Source organism: Diceros bicornis, chromosome 11 (assembly GCF_020826845.1).
Source record: "Diceros bicornis minor isolate mBicDic1 chromosome 11, mDicBic1.mat.cur, whole genome shotgun sequence".
NCBI lineage: Eukaryota > Metazoa > Chordata > Mammalia > Perissodactyla > Rhinocerotidae > Diceros > Diceros bicornis.
In genome coordinates this window covers 42431843-42455766 of record NC_080750.1, presented here as the reverse complement: position 1 = coordinate 42455766, position 23924 = coordinate 42431843, and the positions used below count along the sequence as shown (strand labels likewise).

Here is a 23924-nt window from a genome sequence, read left to right as displayed (position 1 = left end):
ACTGTATTGTGTACTGGAAATATGCTAAGACAGTAGATATCAGGTGCCCTCACTCACACATCAGTAAAGATAACTATATGAAGAGAAAGGTATGTCAGCTACTTGACTGTAATAATCACTTCACTATGCATATGTGTATCAAAACAATATGCTATACATCTTAATATATACAATTTTTATTTTAAAAATTAAATTAAATTAAAAAAAAGAAGGTAAACATGTATCACATGGGATTTTCCCCCCTCCTCAAAGCAAAAACAGAAACCAAAGCATGTCTGCCTCTACCCTGAGCCTTCCCCTCCTTTTCCAGTCTCAGTCCTTAGTCCACTCTTCTACACTTTCTTTTAGATCTTCCGACTCTCCTCTTAATAGCGGTCTTCCTTCTACATGGTTTTACTCTATCCAGCACAGAGGTGAGCAAATATTCTGAGAAGATGTGCCAGGTTTTCATTATTTATTTTTTTGTGAATGGGGGAGAAGGGAAAATTACCTCTCAGCACTTTCTTCATTTCCTCATTTTGAGAAGCTCTTCTGTGAAAGGCGCATACAGAATTCATTGGCAAACGTGAAATCTGGGTCTCAGGAAATGGTATTTTTAAAAGGAAACCTCTTGTAAAAAGTAAATGCTTTGTTCCTCCTGGAGAGAGTTAACTGTGGAATGCGTAAAACTCAGACTGTTGGGCAGAGTCAGGCTTAAAGAGTAGGAGAAAGTGCCCACTCAGGAGGGACTGTTGTCTAGAAAAACCGGAGGACACAGGATCATCACAGTGGCAGAGTGAGGAAAGCGTTGCTGCAGTTTTGTGAAAAAGCAAGTCCTATTTGGTAAGAAGCCTAAGAAGTATAAGCGAACTGTTTTATTTTATATGATGCAGTATTTTATTTAAATAGAGCCCATATCCTAAACTGGGCCATTTTCAGGATTGCAAATCGGCTTTCTTCTTGAATGTAGAATAGGTATCCTAGACCTAGACAGCCCTAATTTCAAACTCTTGGCTTAATTTATGAAAGAAGTTGAGAACAGAAATAGAGAAAATAAGCAGTTATCAAATCCCAGCCCAAATTATATGTGTGGTAAAATAGGATTTGACAAATACGTAAGATACTTTTGCCTAATAAATGTTCACTCAGATAGCTGTTTATGTTCCTTCCCTATTCCAACTTCTATGGACTTTCCAGTGTCGTTAGAATAAGATGCCCATTTGATTGTGCATTCTACTTCATAGTGCAATGTCCTTGTCTACTCTTAGCTTATACCACTTGCCTCTGTGCCACCTCTACTCCACACGGGCATGGGTTAGACAGTCATGGCTCTTATTTTTTGCTCAGTGTATTAATTTCACCAAAATTCCTTCCTCTTCCTTTAGGCTATTCAATTCTTACCAATTCCTTGAGATCTTGTTTAAAGCAGTGATGTCAGGAAGGTTTAAGACATACATCTAAACCAAATAGAGAATGGTCCATATTATAAGATTGAAACAGATAAATGGTTATGGGAATTCAGTGGAAGCAAAGATTACTTCAGCGGAAGACATCAGGGAAGGCTTCTTGGAAGAGGTACCAATTGCATTGGGCCTTCATATTCAAATAAATGAACGAATTATGAGTAGGATTTGATCATACTGAAGTGGAGGGGGAGGGAATTCCATGCAGAGAGAATACCATGAAACAAAGCCTGGAGCAAGGAGTGTGTGAAACAGTGAATTGTACGTTTTGACAGGAACATGGACGTTAAAGGCAAAATAAGAGAAAATAGGTTATAAAGGTGGGTTAAGGACACCATAGAAACTTTGGATGCAAAGTGTTAGCACTGAGGGCTCAATAATCTCTTTTCCCTTTCTGAGTTCAGAGCCAATTAAAAGATCAGAGGAGTCAACAAATTGCGATAATAAAGTCATCATTTTTACTGTGAAAGCTGATTAGAGAATGCACTTTTAGACTGGCGGCCAATTGCTAGTACCTCACCCCTAATTAGACAGAATTGCCAAACAGGCATGGGAAACATTGGGTGACTGAAGGCCTCTCTTGCATGCGCAGGCCCCTTACCACATGGCAGACATCAGAGATTATTCAGTCCCTTCGTTCCTTCCTTCCCTCCCTCCCTCCCTCCTTATGTCCCTCCCTCACTCCCTAGGTCCCTCCCTCCCTCCCGTCTTTTCTTCCATATTTATGGATTATCCATTATGTGACAGGTACTCTTCTACATGCTAAGGATAACGTATTGAACAAGACAGACATAGAACTTATATTTGAGAAAGAATTCAAGTATTCTTAAGGCAGACCGAATTGGAAAGGAAAATCCAGAGGGATCTCAGCCAATTATGCTCAATTTCTTCTCTCAAACTCAGGACGTTGTATAACCACAAAAATGACAGATGTTTATCTCACCCAATTTTCTAACCTATAAAGTGGTAATAAGAATTCTTCCCTTGAACAACTCCTCATTTTTTTAAGTCAAAGGAAAACACATTGAAAATGTTAGTGTACTATCACACGTAAAGAAACATTTAGTTAATAAACCTTAGTGTTTTCTGTGTATGTGGCCTCTCCTCTCCTTTCTTAGCAACTCTTATTACCTTAAGTTCTCTTTGTCTTCTGATTCATTCTTTCACTTTCCTTCTTAACTTACTTTCTTTTCTCCGCTGAAGATATTTGAGTCCTTTCCAAGAAAACCCATTCCTGAGTGGCTTTATATGATAGTGTAATAGCTATTCTGCATTAGGAAGAAAATTTGCTTGTGCTTTGGAAATGCTTTAACTCGTCCTTTAAATTTGATACACTTCTGAGTTTAGAAACAGAACTTGGTCAGTGAGAAGAAAATGTTTCTATTAGAGCAGGCAGCTTTATTGCTTGGCTGTGCTGGAGCAAACACCATGCTGGGCAGTGGGAAATAGCAGTGAACAAGATAGAGATAGTCCCTCTCCTTGGAGAGCTCTTGGTCTTTGGGGGAAGACAGACCACAAGTGCGATGGTGGAGCAATCCAGGGGGCTGTGAGAATAGATGGGAAAACCTATTTGAGGAAGTGCTGTATAAGGATTTCACCTGGCTCCCCCTTAGATGGCATTCAGAGGGCCAAGAACCTGAAATAGGATAGCAAAGTATACGGGCACGTGCACCAAAAGAGCACACACCTGCAGGTGCATGTTATGTTGGTAGAAATGTTCATCAGATTCTGGAAGTGGACTGTGACAAGGAAGTGTTAAGAACTTTGTCTTTAAATAAATGGATTATGAACATGGTGTGGAGAGTACGTGGTACTCGTAATTAATGATGTCATTAATAATGCCCTTATTAATACTAACATTTTTTTACTGCTTACTATGCTAGTTGCTAAGCATTGTGCTAAGAGCTTTACACACATTCTCATTTAAAACTCACAATAGCCCCAAGAAGTAGTGTGGCAGAGCCTAGTGGTTGCCTGTCCAACAGTCTTATCCTCTTTGTCCTTGGTACAGAGTCCCTATTTTCGTCACCCTTTTCCAAATGGACATACTCTTGTTGGCCCTTCCTCAGTCCTTCCTCTAGGAGTGAATCATAATGGGTCTAAACAAATTACAGTGGTCTAAGTTGCCTTGCCAAATAATTGGTTAAGTCTGTGCTGGCCATGCATTCTGAGACTTGAGGGAAAAGCTAGTGGGAACTTCTGGGAAGAGTTTTCTTGCTCCAAAATCTGGATGCAAGGTAAACATGTTCTCATGTTCTCCCTGCTACCTGTGGATATTGTCATTGGAGTGATGTATGGCACCAAACAGCAAACTTGGGCCAAAGTGAGGACCAAGCCCAAGAACACAAGCCGATGCACCAAGCATGGTGGCAGGGAGTGGCGAGAATGAGATTTAAAGGACCTAAAGCCTTGATGGGATTGTAGAGCTGCTGAATTAAACAGTCCTGGAATTTCCTCACCCTTAGACTTCTTGACAAGGGGATAATAAATGCCCTCATTAAGATATTTCAGTTGGATTTTCTGTTACTTGCAACTGAAAGCATGCCTAGAGATGGGTTATTCTCTTTTTACAAAGGCACAGAGAAGTTAAGATCACATAGGTGCCCAAGATCACATAGGTGCTAAGAAAGAAAACCAGGTTTTAAAGCCACTGGCTCCTGAGGGGAGTCTTGTGCTTAACCACCAGCTGTGATACCGCTACACAGACCCTGATGTTTCATTTCTATGTAAGTGGAATAGTGCTGATTTAAGTACTTTCCATTTCAATAGTGAAACTTGTGTACTGTATTCGTCTGGCCTGGAGTAAGATATTGGTGGCCCTGAGACCTTTCTGGACTCTGGCCCCTTCATTAATAACAGCTATGGAGCTGCAGGAAAGAAGTATGGGTGGGTCCTCCCCCCTCATTCTGTTCTTCACCACTCCTTTACCTGTGACTACAGATTTGAGAGAGAATTAATGGATGGATATAAAATGGATATAAAAACCATGTTTTTAACTGCATGATAAATCTTACTTAAATTCTTAAATTCTTGAGTATGGATGTACCTGAGACCAAGGAATTATCCCATGTGAGCATCATAAATATTTATGTATGTGTTTAATGAGTCACGCCAGCTTGGGAATAGAAACAAGGCCACCTTAAGAGTCTCTACTCACTCTTGCACTCACCTGGTGTCTCTTGTGGAGACACCATCAAGCTATGATGTAATTCATTCCGGGAGTCCCAGGACATGCTTTTAGAAGTGGTGAGGTGGTGCTTCTTAGACTTCAGGTCATGGAGAAGAGCATGTCCAAGTCTAGGCTGGAATGATGGAAGAATGGACTAGAGGAACATTTCTGGAAAACTGGAGCATTTAGACTGGGATATGCCTTAATGAAAACCTCTGTAGCATCCCTTGGCAGGAAAAGACTGCTGTTTCACTTAAAAGTATCTTTTAGACATAGCCAGCATTTAGACAGCACTCGTGGCATTGGGATGTGGAAGACATCATGAATATGCCACCATGAGATAAAATAACTAATTAAAATCTTATATGAAGAGATACTGTTTGTATTTTAAATAACCACTTATTATCCTCATACTGTCTTTGTCTCATCTGCATATGTGTTAAAATATGAGACCATTCTTTCCCCCCCAACCAAAAGGTTTCAAGCCCAATTGTTGCCTTGGAACATTGTGGGATGAGTTGAAAAGCCACGTGAGGGGGACTTTAGTCAACCATGTATAGGCATTCTAACTCGCAAGGAATAGGCTTTGCACGTAATTCATTTTAGCTGCATGTTTACAGTGATCTTTTGACCTCTTCTGGCCTAATAGTATCTCCTAGGTTTGCATTCCTTGGTCAGTTATTAATCATAGTTGTGATGCTTGTAACATCCATTTCTATTGGGCAGTATTTATTAAGTTAATGTATTTTTGTACTCCACCTAATTAAAAAAATAATATGAAGCTGCTAACAAAACGACATGGAATTCAGTACATGAAATAAAATTAAAGAAATCAGGGCAAAAAGTAAGTGAAGTGGAATAGTAAGATGAAGCCAGGAAGAATTTAGTACATGGAAGTAGAGCCTGCAAGATCATGGAGACATGCATTAAAGTTGATAGGATTCCCCATAGTGACAAGATTCATGTAGTCCCCAGGTTGGAACATTCCTGCTGCTCAGGAGAAGAAACATTGGCTTTCCTGGAACTAAAGCCTGGGGGAATTTCTTTCCTGTAAGTGTTTATAAAGGGAACACTGAAATGTGATAGGAAATCCCCTAAACAGTACGCTTACGATACATACACATTTCTGTGAAAGGGACGGCCTTGGGGGCAGAGAGGCAAAACAGTGCAGCCCACGCTTTCGTTAGATCTGCGTGCACTGCCTTCTCTTCTCCAGGAAAGCAAACCTGCTAGATGGAGTTTAAGTTTCCAAACTTTAACATTTGCCAGCTGTGATCATGATGCTTTTGCAGGTGTGAAAACAGCAGGTAACTATGTTTCAGGAAGTCAGAGTCTGCACTGGAACTCACAGTCTTAAGTTTATATTGTGGACTTCCTCACTTTGCCTTCCCACTATTTGTCTTGTTCATTAGGATTTTTCAAACTCATGGTTTGAAATTTGAGTTTGGAGTGCACCTGTCCGTGTGTGTGTCTGAGAATGCTCCCCTCCCCTAGGAAGACCTCTGTGCATAAATTTAGGGTATCTCTTAGTTTTACAAAACATGTACAGGAGAGAGACAACTGAAAGCTAAAAGTCAAATGATTCTAATATATGATGTTCATTCCCCAAAGAGAATGAGATGCCTAAATGTGAACCCTTTAAAAAAATATATCTGACAACCAGCTCCCCTTTCTAGACTTTGCATGCATGTCAGGGCATCCTGCATGGGTGGAGTGGGGAGAGGATGATCCTAAAAAATCATACATACTAGAAGCCTTTTTTTGCGTGTATAAAGTAAAGCAGGCTCAAAAGAAAACGTTACAGAAACATGTCATTTAAAAAGTGAACATTTGCCATGATTGCATCCCAAGAGAGAACACCTGTAAGGAGTTTGGGGTATATTCTTCAGGTTTTTATTTTCTCTGGAAATAGTGACATTTATGCAACTCTGCACAATGGGGTTCTATCTTGAGTGAGGAAACTGGTCAAAAGGAAATGAGTTTTACCTTTCAGCGGGTCAGGCAGTACCATGAGGCCCATCGCCTTCGTCTCCTATTGTTCACGTTGAAGGAGTACAGGTGATGGCAGGGAAAATTGTATCTGATTTTCTTCCCCTGCTGGGGAACACACAGATGGAGCCCCCCAAAAGGGAAAGTCCCCTTTGTACTTCAGATTCTTGCATGCCGTGCCACTCATATGGTGTCACGACGGTTGAGAAGTCAAGTGTGGATCTCTTAGTCTCGCTGCCCATCTGCCCTGTCCTCTGGCCTGGGCTTTCGTTTTCGTTTGCATGTGGCCACTGTCTCGGAGAAGCATTCCTTTGTCTCAGTCTGTCAGTCTTTTTAACTCTTCCTCCTCTCCTGCAGCACCTTATCTTCTCTTGTAAACTTGAACTCAGTAATTCTCTGATCCTTCCCTTTTTGCTTCTGGAGTGGAGAAGGGATGATTCTAGTCCTGAGGTGGAGGTGAGGAAGAAGGCCTTCATTTGACCTGGACAGCTGTGGAATACGCAAGGAATGTTCAGACGTCTCTCATGATGGGGGGTAATCCCTCCCTAGCCTACCTACCACAGTATGCTAGAAGAGTCCTTGTCTCTCCAGGATCACTATTAAAGCCCCTCTCTTCCCTTAGCCTGTGAGCTCTAGACTCAGAAGCAACATGACCTTTGTACCACGTATGTTATTTTTTTTTAATTCAAACGTGGGATTTTACCGTACCTGTAAATTTCTACAACTTTTATTCTTAACTATACAATCATGTGCTGCATAACTACGTTTTGGTCAATGACAGACTGCGTATGTGACAGTGGTCCCATAGAATTAGTACCGTATAGCCTAGGTGTGTAGTAGGTTATGCCATCTAGGCTTGTGTAAGTACATTCTATGATGTTCACACAATGACGAAATTGCCTAATGATACATTTCTCAGACTGTATCCTCGTCGTTAAACAACAGAGTGACTGTATATTCCGGTTATTGTTCTATGTGTGTGCAGGTGGATCTGCTTTATTCTTCTTAACAAATGCATACTGTTCCACTCTATAGCTCTAAAGTTAACCAACTCCATTTTGATGGACCTTTTGTATTGTTTCCAGTTTTTTACTGGAAAATGAGAATATCTTCAACATTCTCTGGACATTATCAACATTTTTTGTCTTTCTCAATCTGAAAGGCAAAATTAACATAAAACAGTAATGAAAAAAATAGAAGCAGAGCTTATTTAATTATTTTTTACGTCGAGTATTTTATATATGTTCAGTGGCCTGTACTTACCTCCCTTGCTCTTTCACCATGATTCCATAACTTCTACTTCTAAGCTAAGGGACATAGTTAGTCTACAGCTATTTTGCTAGCCATTTTTTCTCACAGTTAGAAGAAGGAGTAGAATGGTAACTCCTAGGTTTTTGATTTGAGCCAGAGGGTGGATGTATATGCCATTTGGTTGGAAAAGACAGAGAAGTGACTTGGGGCAGTGGGTGGGAAGAAATTGCAAGTTCTATGTTAGCCATGTGAAATGTGAAATGCCCGTGAACCATGCCTAGTGGGCAAGTCGTGGAGGTACTTCCATTTGTGAGTCTGGAGCACAAGGAGGGGGTTCATGCTAGAGACATGAAGTTGGGGTTGTCCTCGTATAGGAAGTATTTAAAATCATGAGACTAGATGAGATCAACCAAAGCAGGGAATCCAGAGAGAGAAAAGAAGATGTTTACTCAGCAGTTTGAAAGTATTCATGATATGAAAATAAATTATTGAAAATAAATTATATGAAAATAAATCCCATTGTGAAATCTTAGAGGTGGAAAGAAATAATAAAAAATAGGATATCAGCTTTTATAATGCCTGTTCCTTCTGCCGGATCTCATATAAGGCTCATGCTGGCTGAAGAATTTATGTTTGACCTTCAGGAGGAAATATTTAGCTAGATCCTCTCATGAATTTGTTTGTCATTGAAGGATTTATGGTATTAGACATTGTGAATATCTCTGATAATCATATAGTATTTGTAATCCAAATTCATTTTTAGGTACACAAAATGTTTCCCGCAAAATAATTCTTTGGGTTCCAGATACCTGTAAGAATACTGTGGAAGCATTCAATTAAAGATTGATTTGTTTTTGAAACATAATTTTTTTCTTTAATTTTATTATAGTTTGGTAATGAAGAGTAGTATAAAATATCTGAAAATGATGGTTGTCTTGAACAATTAAATAAGTTATACTGTGATATTGTTTGTGAAAATAATACAGAGAACAACAGTACATATTAGATGATCAGATGAAACAGACTGAAGAGAATTTTACTCTTGTTACTAACACTGTTAATGCTAATAACAAACAATTAAATAGAGACCTTGAAACTCATGCAGTTAGAACTTGTGAAACTAGATGTCAAAACTGTTTTGCAAGTGTATCTGGAAGTGAAAGATGTAGGTATATTTTGGCTCCTTCGTGTATGTGTGCTAGCGCATGTGTGTGAATTATTACCTATGATATTAAAGTGAGTTGACTTTTGAATGTTAATATTGAGTCAACCAGTTACTTATAATTGCTACCAGTATTTCTATCTGTTCTTTTGACACGAGATTATGAAGAGTATCCACAGCCTTAATCAGATCACTGAAATTAGTTAATAAATCAAAAGCAAGTATGATTTTTAAAGTACCAATCAGTGGATCAGCTACTGGCAACCTAAATTTATGCCATAAATATCTGTTAATTATGTTAAAGATGAATATCCTACCTATGAAGGAAAATTTGACCTCATTAATACAGTGTCCTTGGTGGAGAAGAGTGCTGGAAGGAGGCCCACCATGGGCTATGGGGGTGAGTGACTCTGTTCCTCAAACTTCAACTTCCTTTGATTCCTTTTAGCATAGGTACATTGGAGAGGGTTTGGGTTTTAGTTTTGTTTGATTTGAATGTGTGTTTGTATTTAAGACTAAAAGGATCTTCACAAAATAGCTATTGGGTTGTGCAGTAAATAATGTTTTTTTAGTTTTAGTTTTTCTAATGACAAGCATTATTAAAATAAACTTTTATAAAATATAAAGACATGATATAAAAATTTAATTCTGTTAATAAAATGGTTTGGGTACTTCATTTTTTAAAAACATAATTAGCTTTACTGTAGGAATAGAACATAGAGGCAGCGATCAATGGAGAATAAACTTGCCTATAAAACCAGCTCAGATACAGGATCTCAAATGAGCCCCTGATACACATTGGACTGAAATTCCTTCAAAGTTATATTCTTGGACTAGAAGTGCTGACTCTGTTTTTCTAGCTAAAGATTTCTCGCTATGCTTTAGATCAGGGGTTGACAAACTATGGCACATGGGCCAGATCCAGCCTGTTGTTCTGTTTTTGTAGCACCTGTGAGCTAAGAATGGTTTTTACGTTTTTAAATGATGGGAAAAAAAAAAGAGAGAAAGAAATAATATTTTGTGACAAGTGAAAATTATATGAAATTCAAATTTAGTGTTTATAAATAAAATTTTTATTGGGACAAAGCCATTCGTTTACGTATTGTCTGTGGTTCTTTTCTGCTAATATGACAGAGTTGAGTAGTTGTAACAGAGGCCATAAGACCTGCAAAGCCTAAAATATTTGTTATCTGGCCCTTTACAGAAAAAGTTGGCCAACTCCTGCTTCAGAAATCAGTGAGGCCCCAGGCCTTGTGACTCCTGTACGTCCATGCTTAGGGGTCTTGAAGAATGAGATACTAGAGGATGTACTCACAAATAGCTGAATAAATAGATGGCAAATGCCTATCAAGTACATTTTTTTTTTTTTTTTTTTTTTAGTATTTACTATTTTTGATGCTTAGCTTCTTTTCCATAATCTTGTTTCCATGAAACTATCTTTATTTGTGAAAATCTGGACAAAAAATTAAATGGAATGAGAACATAAAAATCACTTATTCCCCAAGGTACATTACTTAACATTTGGCTTATTTACATTTATTTATTTATTTATTTAATATCAGCTTTTTTGAGGTATAATTGACATTTAAAATTATAAGATATTTACAGGGCTGGCCCAGTGGCATAGCAATTAAATTCACACACTCTGCTTCAGTGGCGGCCGGGCCATGGACCTACGCACTGCTTTTCAAGCCATGCTGTGGCAGGCGTCCCACATATAAAGTAGTAGAAGATGGGCATGGATGTTAGCCCAGAGCCAATCTTCCTCAGCAAAAAGAGGAGGATTGACAACAGATGTTAGCTCAGGGCTAATCTTCCTCACCAAAAAAAAAAAATATATATATATATATATATATATATAGTATTTAAAGTGTACATTGTGGTAACTTCATATATGTATACATTGTTAAAGGATTCCCCCCATCTAGTTAATTAACACATTCATCACCTCACATACTTAACTTTTTTTCTTTCTTTGGTAACATTTACTACTAGTCTGTTAGCAAATTTCAATTATACAATACAGTGTTATCAACTATAGTCATCATGTTTTACATTGAATCCTAAGACCTTATTCATCTTATAGCTGAAAGTGTGTACACTTTTACCAACCTCTCCCTATTTCTCCCACTCCCAGCCCCTGGCACACTTTTCTAGTCTCTCTTTCTATGAGTTTGACTTTTTTTTACATTCTACTTATAAGTAATACCATGAAGTATTTGTCTTTCTGTGTCTGACTTATCTCATTTAGCATAATGCCCTCAAGATTCATTCATGGTGTCCCAAATGACCTCAACGTTTCCTTCTTTCTCATGGCCAAATAATATTCCCTTGTATATATACCACATCTTCTTTATCTATTCATCCATTGATGGACACTTAAGTTGTTTCCATATCTTGACTATTGTAAATAATGCTGCAACGAACATGGGAGTGCAGACATCTCTTCAATATCCTGTTTTCATTTCCTTGGATATATACCCAGAACTGGGATTGCTGGATCATATGGTAGTTCCATATTTTCTATATTTATATATAGTTCTATATTTTCTCCCATTCCATAGGTTGCCTTTTAATTTTATTGATGGTTTTGCTTGCTGTGCAGAATCTTTTTAGTTTGATGTGGTCTCACTTGTTTATTTTTCCTTTTGTTGCCTTTGCTTTTGTGTCAAATCCAAAAAATCATTGCCAAGACCGATGTCAAGGAGCTTACCCCCTGTGTTTTCTTCTAGGAGTTTTATGGTTTCAGGTCTTCCATTCGAGTCTTTAATCCATTTTGGGTTAATTTTTGTGTATGGTGTAAGATAGTGGTCCTATTTCATTCTTTTGCCTGTGGCTGTCCAGTTTTCCCAACACTATTTATTGAAGAGATGGTCCTTTCTGCATTGTATATTATTGGCTCCTTTGTCATAAATTAATTGACCATATATGTGTGGGTTTATTTCTGGACTCTCTATTCTGTTCCATTGACCTATATGTCTGTTTTTATGACAATACCATACTATTTTTATTACTATAGCTTTGTAATACAGTTTGAAATCAAGAAGTGTGATGCCTTTAGCTTTGTTCTTCTTTCTCAAGATTGCTTTGGCTATTCTGGGTCTTTATGGTTCCATAGAAATTTTAGGATTGTTTGTTCTATTTCTGTGAGAAATGCAGTTGGAATTTTGGTGGCGATTTCTTTGAATCTGTGGATTGCTTTGGGTAGTATAGATATTTTAATAATATTAATTCCTCCAATGCATGAGCATGGAATATCTTTCTATTTATTTGTGTCTTCTTCAGTTTCTTTCATGAGTGTCTCATTGTTTTCAGTGTACAGGTCTTTTACCTCCTTGTTTAAATTTATTTCTAGGTATTTTATTCTTTTTGATTCAATTATAAATGAGATTGTTTTCTTAATTTCTCTCTCTGATAGTTCATTATCAGTGTATAGAAACACAATAGATTTTTGTATATTGATTCTGTATCCTGCAACTTGACTGAATTCATTTATTAGTTCTAACAGTTTTTTGATAGAGTCTTTAGGGTTTTCTCTATATCATATCATGTCATCTGCAAATAGTGACAGTTTTACTTCTTCCTTTCCAATTTGGATGCCTTTTATTTCTTTTTCTTGCCTAATTGCTTGATGAGGAATTCCAATACTATGTTGAATAAAAGGGTGAGAGTGGGCATCCTTGTCTTGTTCATGATCCTAGAGGAAAAGTTTTCAGCTTTTCAGCATTGAGAATAATGTTATCTGTGGGTTTGTCATATATGGCCTTTATTATGTTGAAGTATGTTCACTCTATACCCACTTTATTGAGAGTTTTTATCATAAATGGATGTTGAATTTTGTCAAATGCTTTTTCTGCATCTATTGAGGTGATCATGTGATTTTTATCCTTCATTTTGTTAATGTGGTGTATCATGTTGACTGATTTGCAGATGGTGAACCACTCCTGTATCCCTGGAATAAATCCTACTTGATCATAGTATATGATCCTTTTAATATATTGTTGAATTTGGTTTGCTAATATTTTATTGAGGATTTTTGCATTTATGTTCATCTGGGATATTTGCCTGTAATTTTCTTTTCTTGTGGTGTCCTTGTCTGGTTTTGGTTATTAGGGTAATGATAGCCTTGTAAAATGAGTTTGGAAGTGTTCCCTCCTCTGGCTTATTTTCTTTTAGTTTTTATTCTATATGTTGGATATTTTTTGCATAAATGAAATATTTTATATATAATTTTTTAGCTTCCTTGTTTTCTTTTTTTACTAAATATATGTATTTAAACCCACAGTTTTCATGGCTATATTGAATTCTGTCTTATGCATCAATTATAATTTATTTAACAACTCTTACTGTTGGATATTGGGGTTCTAGAATAAATAATGCTACATTATATGTCTTTCATACAAATAACTGTCTACATGTATTTCTAGAAATATACTAACTGGGTCAAAGGAGATGAATATTTTTAGGTTTGGGAGAATGTTTACCATATGTATATGGCAAAAACTTACTTTCCAGATAGGCTCTAAAAATGAGTGCATATTTATTTCACTCTTGCCACCAATTAATAGTTTATTTTAATGGTTACCAATTTGCTATTATTTTAATGGTTGCCAATTTGATATTAATTTAATGTTTGCCAATTATTTTAATGTTTTCCAATTTTAGTGGTTGCCAATATTTGAAAAATATTGTTCTCTTTTTCATTTATTTGATTACTAATTAAGTTAAATATCTTAAATATATCTATTCTTCTGTGAATTGTTTGTTCATGTCCTTTGCCTGTTTTTGTATTGGGAAGTCAGTATTATGTCTATTTTTAAAGACCTACTTCCATATTAAGATATTAACCTTTTTTTAAATATATATTTATGGCAGATATCATACCTAATTTGCCTTTAAATTTTTTCGTGTATGGTATTTTTCACATAGTGGAGTTTTAAAAGGTTGTATAATCATTGTATTGAATTTATCCTTTGTGATTTTTGTCCATCTGTTTTAGTTTTGTAATTCCTTTTTCTTTGAAATTTCTTTCCAATATAAGAATCAGCCAAGTATTCCGCTATATATTCTTTGTGCTTTAAATTATTTCATTATTTACATTTAACATATCTGTATAGAATTTATTTTGGCCTGAGGCTAATATCAAACTTGATTTTTCCCCATGTACTTTGCCAATTTTTCTAGCAACTTATGTGGAAAAACCCAGATTCCTCAGTTGTTTATGATGTTTCCTTTGTTATATAGAAAAAATGTAGGTTTACCAGGATGTTTCAGGTCTTAGTTTTGCAGTTCTAGTGATCTGCCTGACAATTCTGTTTTGAGGTCACACTGCTTTGTTTACTTTGTAATGCCTCATAGGAAAAGTTACCACCTCACCCACACCTGTTGGTCTCCTTTCACAAAATTTCCTTTTGCTACTTTTTTTAGAAGAGTGAGCAGTAAGCAGTAGGATTAGGGGTTTCTTAATCCCATGCTTCAATTAAGGCAATAAAAACATGTTATCAGGACAGTAACTTTTTTTTTTACTGTAACTTGAGAATATATATTCAGTTTATTCATCTAATAGCTCTATCAACTCCTCTGAAAATACATTTTAAAAGGTAGAAATAAAACACAGTTCTGTTTCCAGCCTCTGAATAGTTCCACATACCTTAAGGTAGTTCTTTCTTCTTTTGCCAATTTTAGCATTTTGGATTTTATTCTACGATGATATAGCTTGGTTAATGGAGTGTGTTTTAGAAGTAAAAATATTATTCTTCAATGAGTGTTTGATGAGTGTTATGAAATATCTTGTTCTTTGGTTGGTGTTGTTTAGTTTTTATTTTGTAATCATAAACTTGACTCTACAATCCAGCAAGACTTGGAGGGCGAAAGGAAAAGATGGAACCCAAAGACGGGCAGCGAGAGCACAAAGATCATAGGGTATTATAAACAGACAGGGATGAGGGGTGCTCTCCTGAACTACAGAAGGAACAGTCTGATGGTTAAGATAAAATGCAAGTCAAATTTATAAAGTTGTTCACAGTGGATAATGGTGATCCTCTGTCTAGTCTTGCCATTTCTAGACCCAAAGTGTTCTATGGCTTCCACAATATTCATGTTCTCTTTCATCTTGCCACAAACCACATGCAACATCCAATCACTCAGTCTTGGCAGTCCAGATGAAAAACTGGGAACCATTTGTGTTGGGTCCGGCATTTTCCCTGGATAAGATGCCAGGACTCTTATACTTCAGGATGAAATTCTCATCATCAAATTTCTCCCTTAGATGGACTTGCTGCCAGTGCCATTATGGCACGTGAAGTCACCATCCTGGCATATAAACTCTGGAATAATTCTTTGAAAGGGGGAACCCTCATAACCAAATCCTTTCTCCCCAGTGCTCAGAGCATGAAAGTTTTCTGTTGTCTTTGGGAATTTGTCTGGAAACAGCTCGAAGGAGACATGGCTCAAGGGCTCACTGGTCATGCAATGTCAAAGAACACGGGAGTGTTGACCATGGCGGGCAACGTGGTGCAGCTCCGGAAGGTTGGCAGTGGTGTCTACAAAGCTATCTTGTTCTTGTACTTCTGTGTTTTTTCTAACAGTCAAAATAGAATATTCATGAAACTGTTTCTAAAACATGCTCGTATTTTATGCACAATGTTAGATTCACTCATTCATGCAACAAATATTTATAGTGTTTTTACTATGAGCCAGGCACTAGTGTTGTGAGTGCTGGAGATATAAGGAGAATGATAAGTGTAATACTTGCTCTGGAGATTAAATTCCAGTGGGTAAGACAAATAACACATTAACAAATAAATAAAAATATATAATGTAGGGTAGAGACAAATGCTCTGAAGATAAGCAAAGCAGGGTAAAAGGAAAGAGTATGGCAGAGGTGAGGGTGTCACTCTTGGGTAGAGTGATCAGGAAAGGCCTTTGTGATTGGCTGGTATTTGCAGAGATTTGAAAGATATGAGGGAGCACGTTATATAGGCTGGTGGGTTCTGGGACCATCAAGGAGATCAGTGTATCCAGAGGTGAGTGAGTGAGTCAGAGAGTTAGTGGAGGATGAGGTCAGAGACTAGCCAGGGCTCAAATTAAAGAGCTGGATTTTACTGAGTATGGTGAGAAGCCATTGGAAGATTCTGAGCAGGAGAGCGCATGATCTGATGTTATTTTAGGACTGCCTTTCTGGTGGCCTTTACAAAAGTGAATGTATGGCATCATTCACTAAAACCACTGGGAGAATAGCAGATTTTGGAGTGATGGGAATCAAGAGATCTGTTTAGTCGTATTACATTTGAAGTGCCTATTAGTCCCTTGAGAGAGGATGTAATTGGTAGAAGGATGATGCATAAATCTGGAGCACAAGATGAAGATACAATATTGGGAGAACATATGTTGGTTTAGTGCCCTGGGCCTAGGTCAGATCACGCAGGGAGTGTATTAGTTTCTTAGGGCTTCCATAACAAATAACCATGAACTTCGTGGCTTAAAACAACAGAAATTGTTGTTGCTCATAATTCTGGAAGCTTGAAGTCCAAAACTTGGCAGGGCGTTGCTCCCTCTGGGGGCTCTAAAGGAGAATCCCTTCTTTGTCTCCTCCAGCTTCTGATGCCTGTTGGTGTTTCTTGACTTGTGGCCCCTTCACTGCAATTTCTGCTTCCATGGTCACATCACTTCGCCCTCTTCTGTCTGTCAGATCTCTCTACCTGTCTTTTATGAGGACACTTGTCATTGGATTCAGGGCTCATCTGGCTAATCCAGGATAAGCTCCTCTCAAAATCCTTAACTTAATCATGTCTTTTGCAATATAAAGTAACATTCACTCTTTTAGCATATAAGGTAGTATCCACAGGTTCCAGGGATTAGAATGTGGACATGTCTTCTTAGAGGTCACCATTCAGCCCACTACAGGCAATGAGTGTGGATTGAAAAGAGAAGTGGTCCCAAGATTGAGCTCTGGGGTGCTGCAGTGTTCAGAGGCCAGGAAGAAAACTCAGAGCCAATAAAGGAAACTGAAGGGAGTCAGTGAGGTATAGAAGGAGAAGGAGGGTCAGAGTGTGGTGTCTGATGGCGGAAGTGTTTCAGTAAGAAGGAGATGATTAACTGTGTGAAAAGCTGCTGAATGGTGTCGAAAATAAGGACTGAGCCATGATTATCAGACTTGTTAAGACACAGGTCGTTGGTGAACTTGCCAAAATTGTGTTCAGGGAGCGCCATGCTTGCATCCGTTGTGGTTCCCAATGCTGAATCCAACTTTCACTGCAGTATTATAATCCTGTTTTAGCTGTGGGGTCAGTGGTTGGCCAAGCACTTCAAATGTAAAAAGTTATTTTTTGATTTCTTTTTTTTCCTTTTCTTCTTTCTATTTGAAGTTCTATGTGTGAGTGTGTTGTGTCAATAACTTTGTTTCTTCAAACAAATTGTTATATGCTCATGGTAGAAATTTTGGAAATTGTAATAAGAAAAAATTAAAGTGAGTTATTTAATTTTGAATTTCATCTAAAGTGCAGCCATTTTTTTCTAGGACTCTTTTTGTTGATTGCTCATTTTTTTTGATTGAGTTCTGAGGCTTTTCTACAAACATCACTGAATTAAGTGATATTATTTAGCAGGAGTAGATAAAAGACAATGTTGCTGACAATATGTCACCCTATGACTTTGGGTTGACTTTTGGGTTTTTGGGTGCCGATGTGAATGGCTGGGCAGGTGACCTCCAACAAAGCTGCCCAGTTGTTGAAGAGGATACCTTCCCAGATGGGCTGGGGGTTGCAATGCTGATGAGGGGAATGCAAATAGATCCATTCCACTTGTGGAATATGTAAACATGCTTTCAAGAGCCAGTGTTCTCAATTTGTCTCCTGTCTCCATGACACCTTCATATGGAGGCATCCTTACTCAGATGTTAAAACGAAGGAAGTGGGAAAAAAATTCTTTAAATTTCAGGAAACCAATAATGGAATCAGGGAGATATTAATATCATATTAATATTTTGCATTTTTATAATATCTCCATTAAATTTATGAAAGATCATGCTAAGGGAGAACAGTTCTGAGTTGGAATAAGTTTAAAGTAAAACTTATCAAATTCATCTCAGTCTAAAACAAGTAAATTGAGATCAAGATGAGGAACACAGGCATTGAGAGTACTGTAATGTGGCTCTTTGAGTAGACTGAGGGATAAACCCCTCCCAGGATCTCCTCTAGATCTCTAATTTATCACCATAAGATTGTGATAATAGACTCTGACCAGATGCTTCTCTGATTCTTTGATTCAAGCAACTATTTCTGAAGAAAGGGCCCACTGAGCTTATTTGCTAACCGGGATTTCCTCTTGCAGATTTGGTAAAGACATTTTCATTTAATTTTAAATTGCCTAAATTTTATATGTAAATCAATGGATATTGGAAAATATAGACCTCATAAAGATGGCAAATTAATTATAGGCATTCAAGACCAAATATTAGTAGGTAGAATGTGTTGTTCCAGAATACTAGGTCAATATTTTAGGGAGTTGAGTAAAAACAGGGAGGAATACCTTCTTATTTTATGATTCTGAATTGCTAACATAAATTGAGATCAGTACTCTTCTCCCACTTTTGACTCCTCATATTTTGCTTTGCCAAAAATCTGGATGAGAAAAAAGTCTTGAAAGTAGAAATAAGGAAATTTGTTTTATGTAAGCAAAATTACTTGTTAATATGTGCAATTAAAGACTGAGAATGAGCTTTAGAATTTAAAGTTCATTGTATTTATCTTCCAATCAAGCCAAAGTTATTGAGAATAGCATATGGTTTTAGAAGATATATTTGGTGTCTTTGGGAACTTGAGGCTTCTAAATCATTAACAGCTGCCAGAATGGAATAGACCAAATGTACTTGGAATTTAGTTCTTTGTAGTGGGGAAGTTTGTGGATTTCCTGTTTCAGCCCATCTGATGAGAAGAATAACTCACAAATATGTTAGCTGGTTGCAGGGGATGAATAATTTTGCCAGAGAATATGAGATAGATGAGAGTGAAAAAAATTTAAATGACTGTGTCATCCACTGAAAAAAATTAAAGACTATTAAAGAGGGAAATAATATTGCCAATTGTTGAGTCTCGTCTGGTGCAGGGGTGCTCAACCTAAGCACTATCGACATTTTGGGCTAGATAATTCTTCGTTGTGGGGTCTTTCCTGTGCACTGTAGGATGTTTAGCACCATCTCTGGCTTCAACCCACTAGATGCCACTAGCACCCTTCTTCCCAGTTGTGACAATCAAAAATGTCTCCAGACATTGCCAAATGTCCCCTTGGGGCAAACTTGCTCTTGATTGAGAACCACTGGGCTAGACTACACAAATAGCCCCCAAACCCCAGGTTCCAGTAATATTCCCAAGATAGAATGGGATGAAGGGGCAGGCTTGTTGAGAACTTTGGTTGTTGAACATCTTATTGGGATGGGGCTTGATTTGGAAAGCATAATAATTAAGCTGTAGCTCCTGCATGTGTATTGTACTGATGAAAAGTGGATCATTTGTTTTCAATCTAGAGTTAAATGAGTGCAGTAGGAATGTAATAATGTAGGTGATTGATTGTCTTCTATTTTGCCTCCTTCCACAAAGCTTTACAGAAATATGTTGCACTGCCAAAACGAAATCTGTGATAGGATCACAATGGGGAGCCTTCTCTGAGTATAACTTTCTACTTGCTTCAATTTCACTACATAGTAGAGGCTTCTTGGAGACCTACATAATCTTACATGCTTGTCTTCATGTAAAGACTAAGTGGCACTTGTGGCAGAGGCTATTTGTATTCATCAAACGTCTTTGTGAGCCCCTATATTCCCCAGGCTCCCTTAGAGTTAGGTTGGGGCCATGTAACTAGTTCTGTCCAGTGAAATGTGAGCCAAACTTAACTTCTGGGCTGAAGAAGTTAAAAACCACAGAGTGCCTCTTCCACTCTCTCTTCCTTTATCATAATGACTTTGAGGACCTCACCAATATGTGTGCTATGAACCAAAGAAACAGCTCTTTTCTTTCATTTTCTCTGTTCTCTATTCTCTTTTTCTGGGACGTCTGTTAGTTGGATGTTGGACTTTCTGAATTGATCTGCTTAATTCCCTTTTATTTCCAGTTGTCATCACTTTATTTTTTTACTCTTTGGGACACAGTTGGAATTTGACCACATGGAGTAGGAGGTTCAGCTAAGACTCAAGAGCACAGGCATTACTGCCAGTTGCCTTCAGATTAGTGATATTCTGGTGAGAAAGTCACATGTATATGATGTAAACAGTTACTTGGAAGGGCGTTACACATGATCCAGCCAGTTCTGCACTGGAGGAAGGTCAGGAGATTTGGTGGGTATTTTTTCAGTAAATAAAGGATGAAATGACAGGGGGTAAGACTTGGCAGGCAGAATAGCGTGGTCATTAAGAGCATGTCCTCTGCTGTCCTGCTGCCTGGGTTTGAATCCCGGTTATGACACTTATTAGCTATGTGATCTTCAGCAAGTTACATCAGCTCTCTGAGCCTGACTTTTCTGATCTATAAAACAGAGTATTAGTTCCCTGTAGGTCATAAGTATGTAATATATGTTAAGCAATTAGAATAGTACCTGTTCTGTAGCATGTAGCATATAGTTCTTTTGCCCTTTTTGTCTGTTTCTTTTTGTTGTTGTTGATCTTCCCTTAAAGTGCTTCTTTTATTGTAAATGCTATGTAGATGTTTGCTGTTACTGTTAATTGGGTTACAAGTCAAAAGAACTATACTGAACCTATGAACTCAAAAATTTTTAGAGTTCTGTATAGCCTGTTGTGTTTCTCACTGTATACTCTCACAGTTGGTGTAAATAAGTTAAGTGCTTTCATAATTCCAGTTGCTTCAGCTTTTCTACCAGTCACAGGCCTACTGCTAACATAAATGGTATTTATGGTCAAAGAGAAAGGAGCCGTTTCCTCTGGGCAGTTACAGCTCTATGTCAGTGTGCCTGGTTTGGCAAGCAGAGTGTGGGCTGAATTTCATCCCCATGTACCCGCTGGGCGAGATGCCTTTCTGCAGTATTCAGTCTGCACAATTGTGCAGGGTGCTGATGGGGGCATTATTCCTGGAAGGAAATCTGGCTTGAAAAACTCAAATCTTGTACTCCAGGGCGAATTCTGTCAGTTGAACTGGATTACTAGTAATCATGCCACTTACCATTTCTCTGTAGAGAAATCAGGGGCAGGGTGGTGAGCCCATCACTTGAAGCGCTTCGGTAGGAGAGAGAATCCATAGATATGGTGTCAAGCTGTTAGCAAATAGATGTTTTTACACCCTTGAGATTGAATGTGATTGCTTAGGTATAGTGAAAGGAATAAGAACACAAAAGGATGGAGGGCTGAGTCTCAAGGAACTTCAACTTTCAGAGATCACGTGAAAGTACAGGAATGGGCAAAGGAGACTGAAAAGGAGAGGTCACAAAGGGAGGAGGAAAGTGAGGGTGAGTGCCACAGAAGGTAAGAGAGGAGAGAGAAAAACCAAAGCCTACAATTTGTGACTTGTTCTAGAGGTTACTTGGTTGTGCAGGTCATGATAGTAATTCGTGACCAACTGAAAAGTAATGATAACATCTCTATATCCTCACTGGTCAACCTCTTGTCTTGTAGGTAAAAGCCTCCGATGCAGATGCAGGACTCTATGGCTTTGTCGAGTATTCTCTTTATGATGGATTCCAAAGCTATGAAGCGCCTCAAGCATTCCAGATCGACCCACATGATGGGCGAATCTGTGTTTCTCAAGACATTGACAGGGAAAGGGATCCAGCCACCTATGATCTCTTGGTGAAAGCTAAGGATGGGGTAAGTCTTTATGTATGAAATTTCAAACGTACTTTAAAAAAGCAAACTACTGTGTACACATCAGGGAGTACTGAAGATTATCAACAATTGGCCAATCTTGTTTTATACATCACTACCTCTTTCCCTTACTGGAGTCTTTTGAAGCCAATACCAGAGATTATATCATTTCGTCTGTAAATAGTTCAATAATATCTCTAACAGATAATGATTTTTTAAAAACATGACTGTAATATATTAACAACAATTCTTTAGTAATATCTAATATCCATTCTACTTAAAATTTTCTGGATTATCTAAAAAATGTCTTTTAATAGTTGGCTTGTTTGAATCAAGATCCAAATAAATCCAAATATTGATTCGATTGCTCTATCCCTTTAGTTTCAATCTGTAAGAGTCAGCTCTTGTACCTCCTTACCTTTTTTCCTATGATATTTACTTTTTGAAGAAATCAAGTCATTTCTTCTGTAAATTTTCCACATTTCAAATGTGGCTGATTACATCCTTGGCATTCATTTAATGTTTTATTTTATCATATTTTCTATAAACTAGCATTTAGAGCCAGAGACCTGATTCGTTTGGGCTTTATTTAGCTGGTGCTAAGTGCTTCTTATTACATCAGAAGACACACACCATTATTCCATTAGGGGTTGCAATATGGTGATTTCTGAATTCTGTTCTTCCTTTTGCATTAATTATCTGTAATTCTTCAACTAAGAAGAATGTTCTCTCATCAACTATTTGATTATCCTGAAATCTAATTCATATAGGAAAAGCAGGGGATAATGCTTGATTATTTCTCTTTATCAGTTTTTAGAATAATGAGTTTGTGCCTTAACCATCTACAAAGGTTAGTGATAATTTTTTTCCTAGTTTGATTATAAATTCCTGAATTTTTCATATTTGATGTGTTTTATATGTTGCTGACCTTATCCTTTCTGATGGTCATTTTGACTCATCTTAGTTCAGTGGAGGCACCTTCAATTTGGTACCTATATCTTTTTTTTGTAAAATTTTTAAATTGACATGTGAAATGCATACAGAAAAGTGCACACATCAGAAGTGTACAGCTCAATGGATTTTTTTAAAATGAACAGATGCATAGAGGCAGATGAAGAAATACTACAAGCATCCCAGAAGCCCCTCTCTTGGCCTCATTTTGTAACTATCCCCCCCACCCTCCCACGGTTTAAGGATATCATTATTGGCTTCTAACACCAAAAGTTATTTGCCTGTTTTTAAAGTTTCAGTGAATGGATTCATACAGTATGTGTTTTCATTTAGTTTCTTTTGCTGAAAATTATTTGTGAGAATCATTCATGCTGTGTGTGTAGCAATAGTTCGTTCTCGTTGGTTTATGTTATTCTTTTATGAGAATTTACAATATTTTTTAATTTATTCTATAATTGATGGTATCCATTTTAGGATCTTACAAATAGTGATTCTATTAACATTCTTATGCATGTCATTTAGTGAACAAATATAAGGATTTCTATTAAGTATATATTTAGGAGTGGAATTTCTAGATCGTAAGAAAGCCAAACAACTTTTCAAAATGGTTGTACCAGTTATACTGCCACCAATAGAGTATGAGAATTTCATTTGTTTCACGTCCTCCTCAACATTTGGCATTTAATGTCTTTTTAATTACAGCAATTAATTGTGTAGTGGTATATAACATTGGGGTTTTACTTTGCATTTCCTTGATGACTAATGAATTGAGCACTTTTCATATGTTTATGGGCTATTTGTAAAACTTCTTTTGTGAAGTGTCTATTCAATTCTTTACCCATTTTCTATTGTATTGTTGGCTTTTTTTCTTCTTAATTTGTATGAATTCTTTATATTTTGGCATGCAAATCCTTTGTTGGATATATTTATTGCATATATCTCCTCCCATTCTGTGGCTTGCATTTTCACTCCCATAATGGCGTCTTTTGAGGAACAGAAGATCTTAATTCTAATAAAGCTCAGATTATCAATTTGTTTCATTTTACAGCTAGTACTTTTTCTGTCCTTTTAAGAAGTATTTGCTTACCTTAGGGACATAAAGGTATTCTCTTATGTTTTCTTCCAAAAACTATTGTTTTACCTTTTACACTTATT

At 37.3% G+C, this 23924-nt stretch overlaps 1 protein-coding gene and 1 pseudogene across 1 annotated transcript in view; one reads left to right on the top strand and one right to left on the bottom strand.

The window, feature by feature from the left end:
• DCHS2 (dachsous cadherin-related 2) overlaps positions 1-23924 on the top strand; it is a 242228-nt gene that overhangs the window by 100309 nt on the left and 117995 nt on the right. Inside the window, exon 2 of the mRNA XM_058550238.1 lies at positions 21630-21821. Within this exon, the coding sequence (XP_058406221.1) occupies positions 21630-21821 (192 nt within the window). The remainder of the gene's footprint in view (positions 1-21629; positions 21822-23924) is intronic.
• Positions 14975-15513, bottom strand: LOC131411597 (peptidyl-prolyl cis-trans isomerase A-like; annotated as a pseudogene).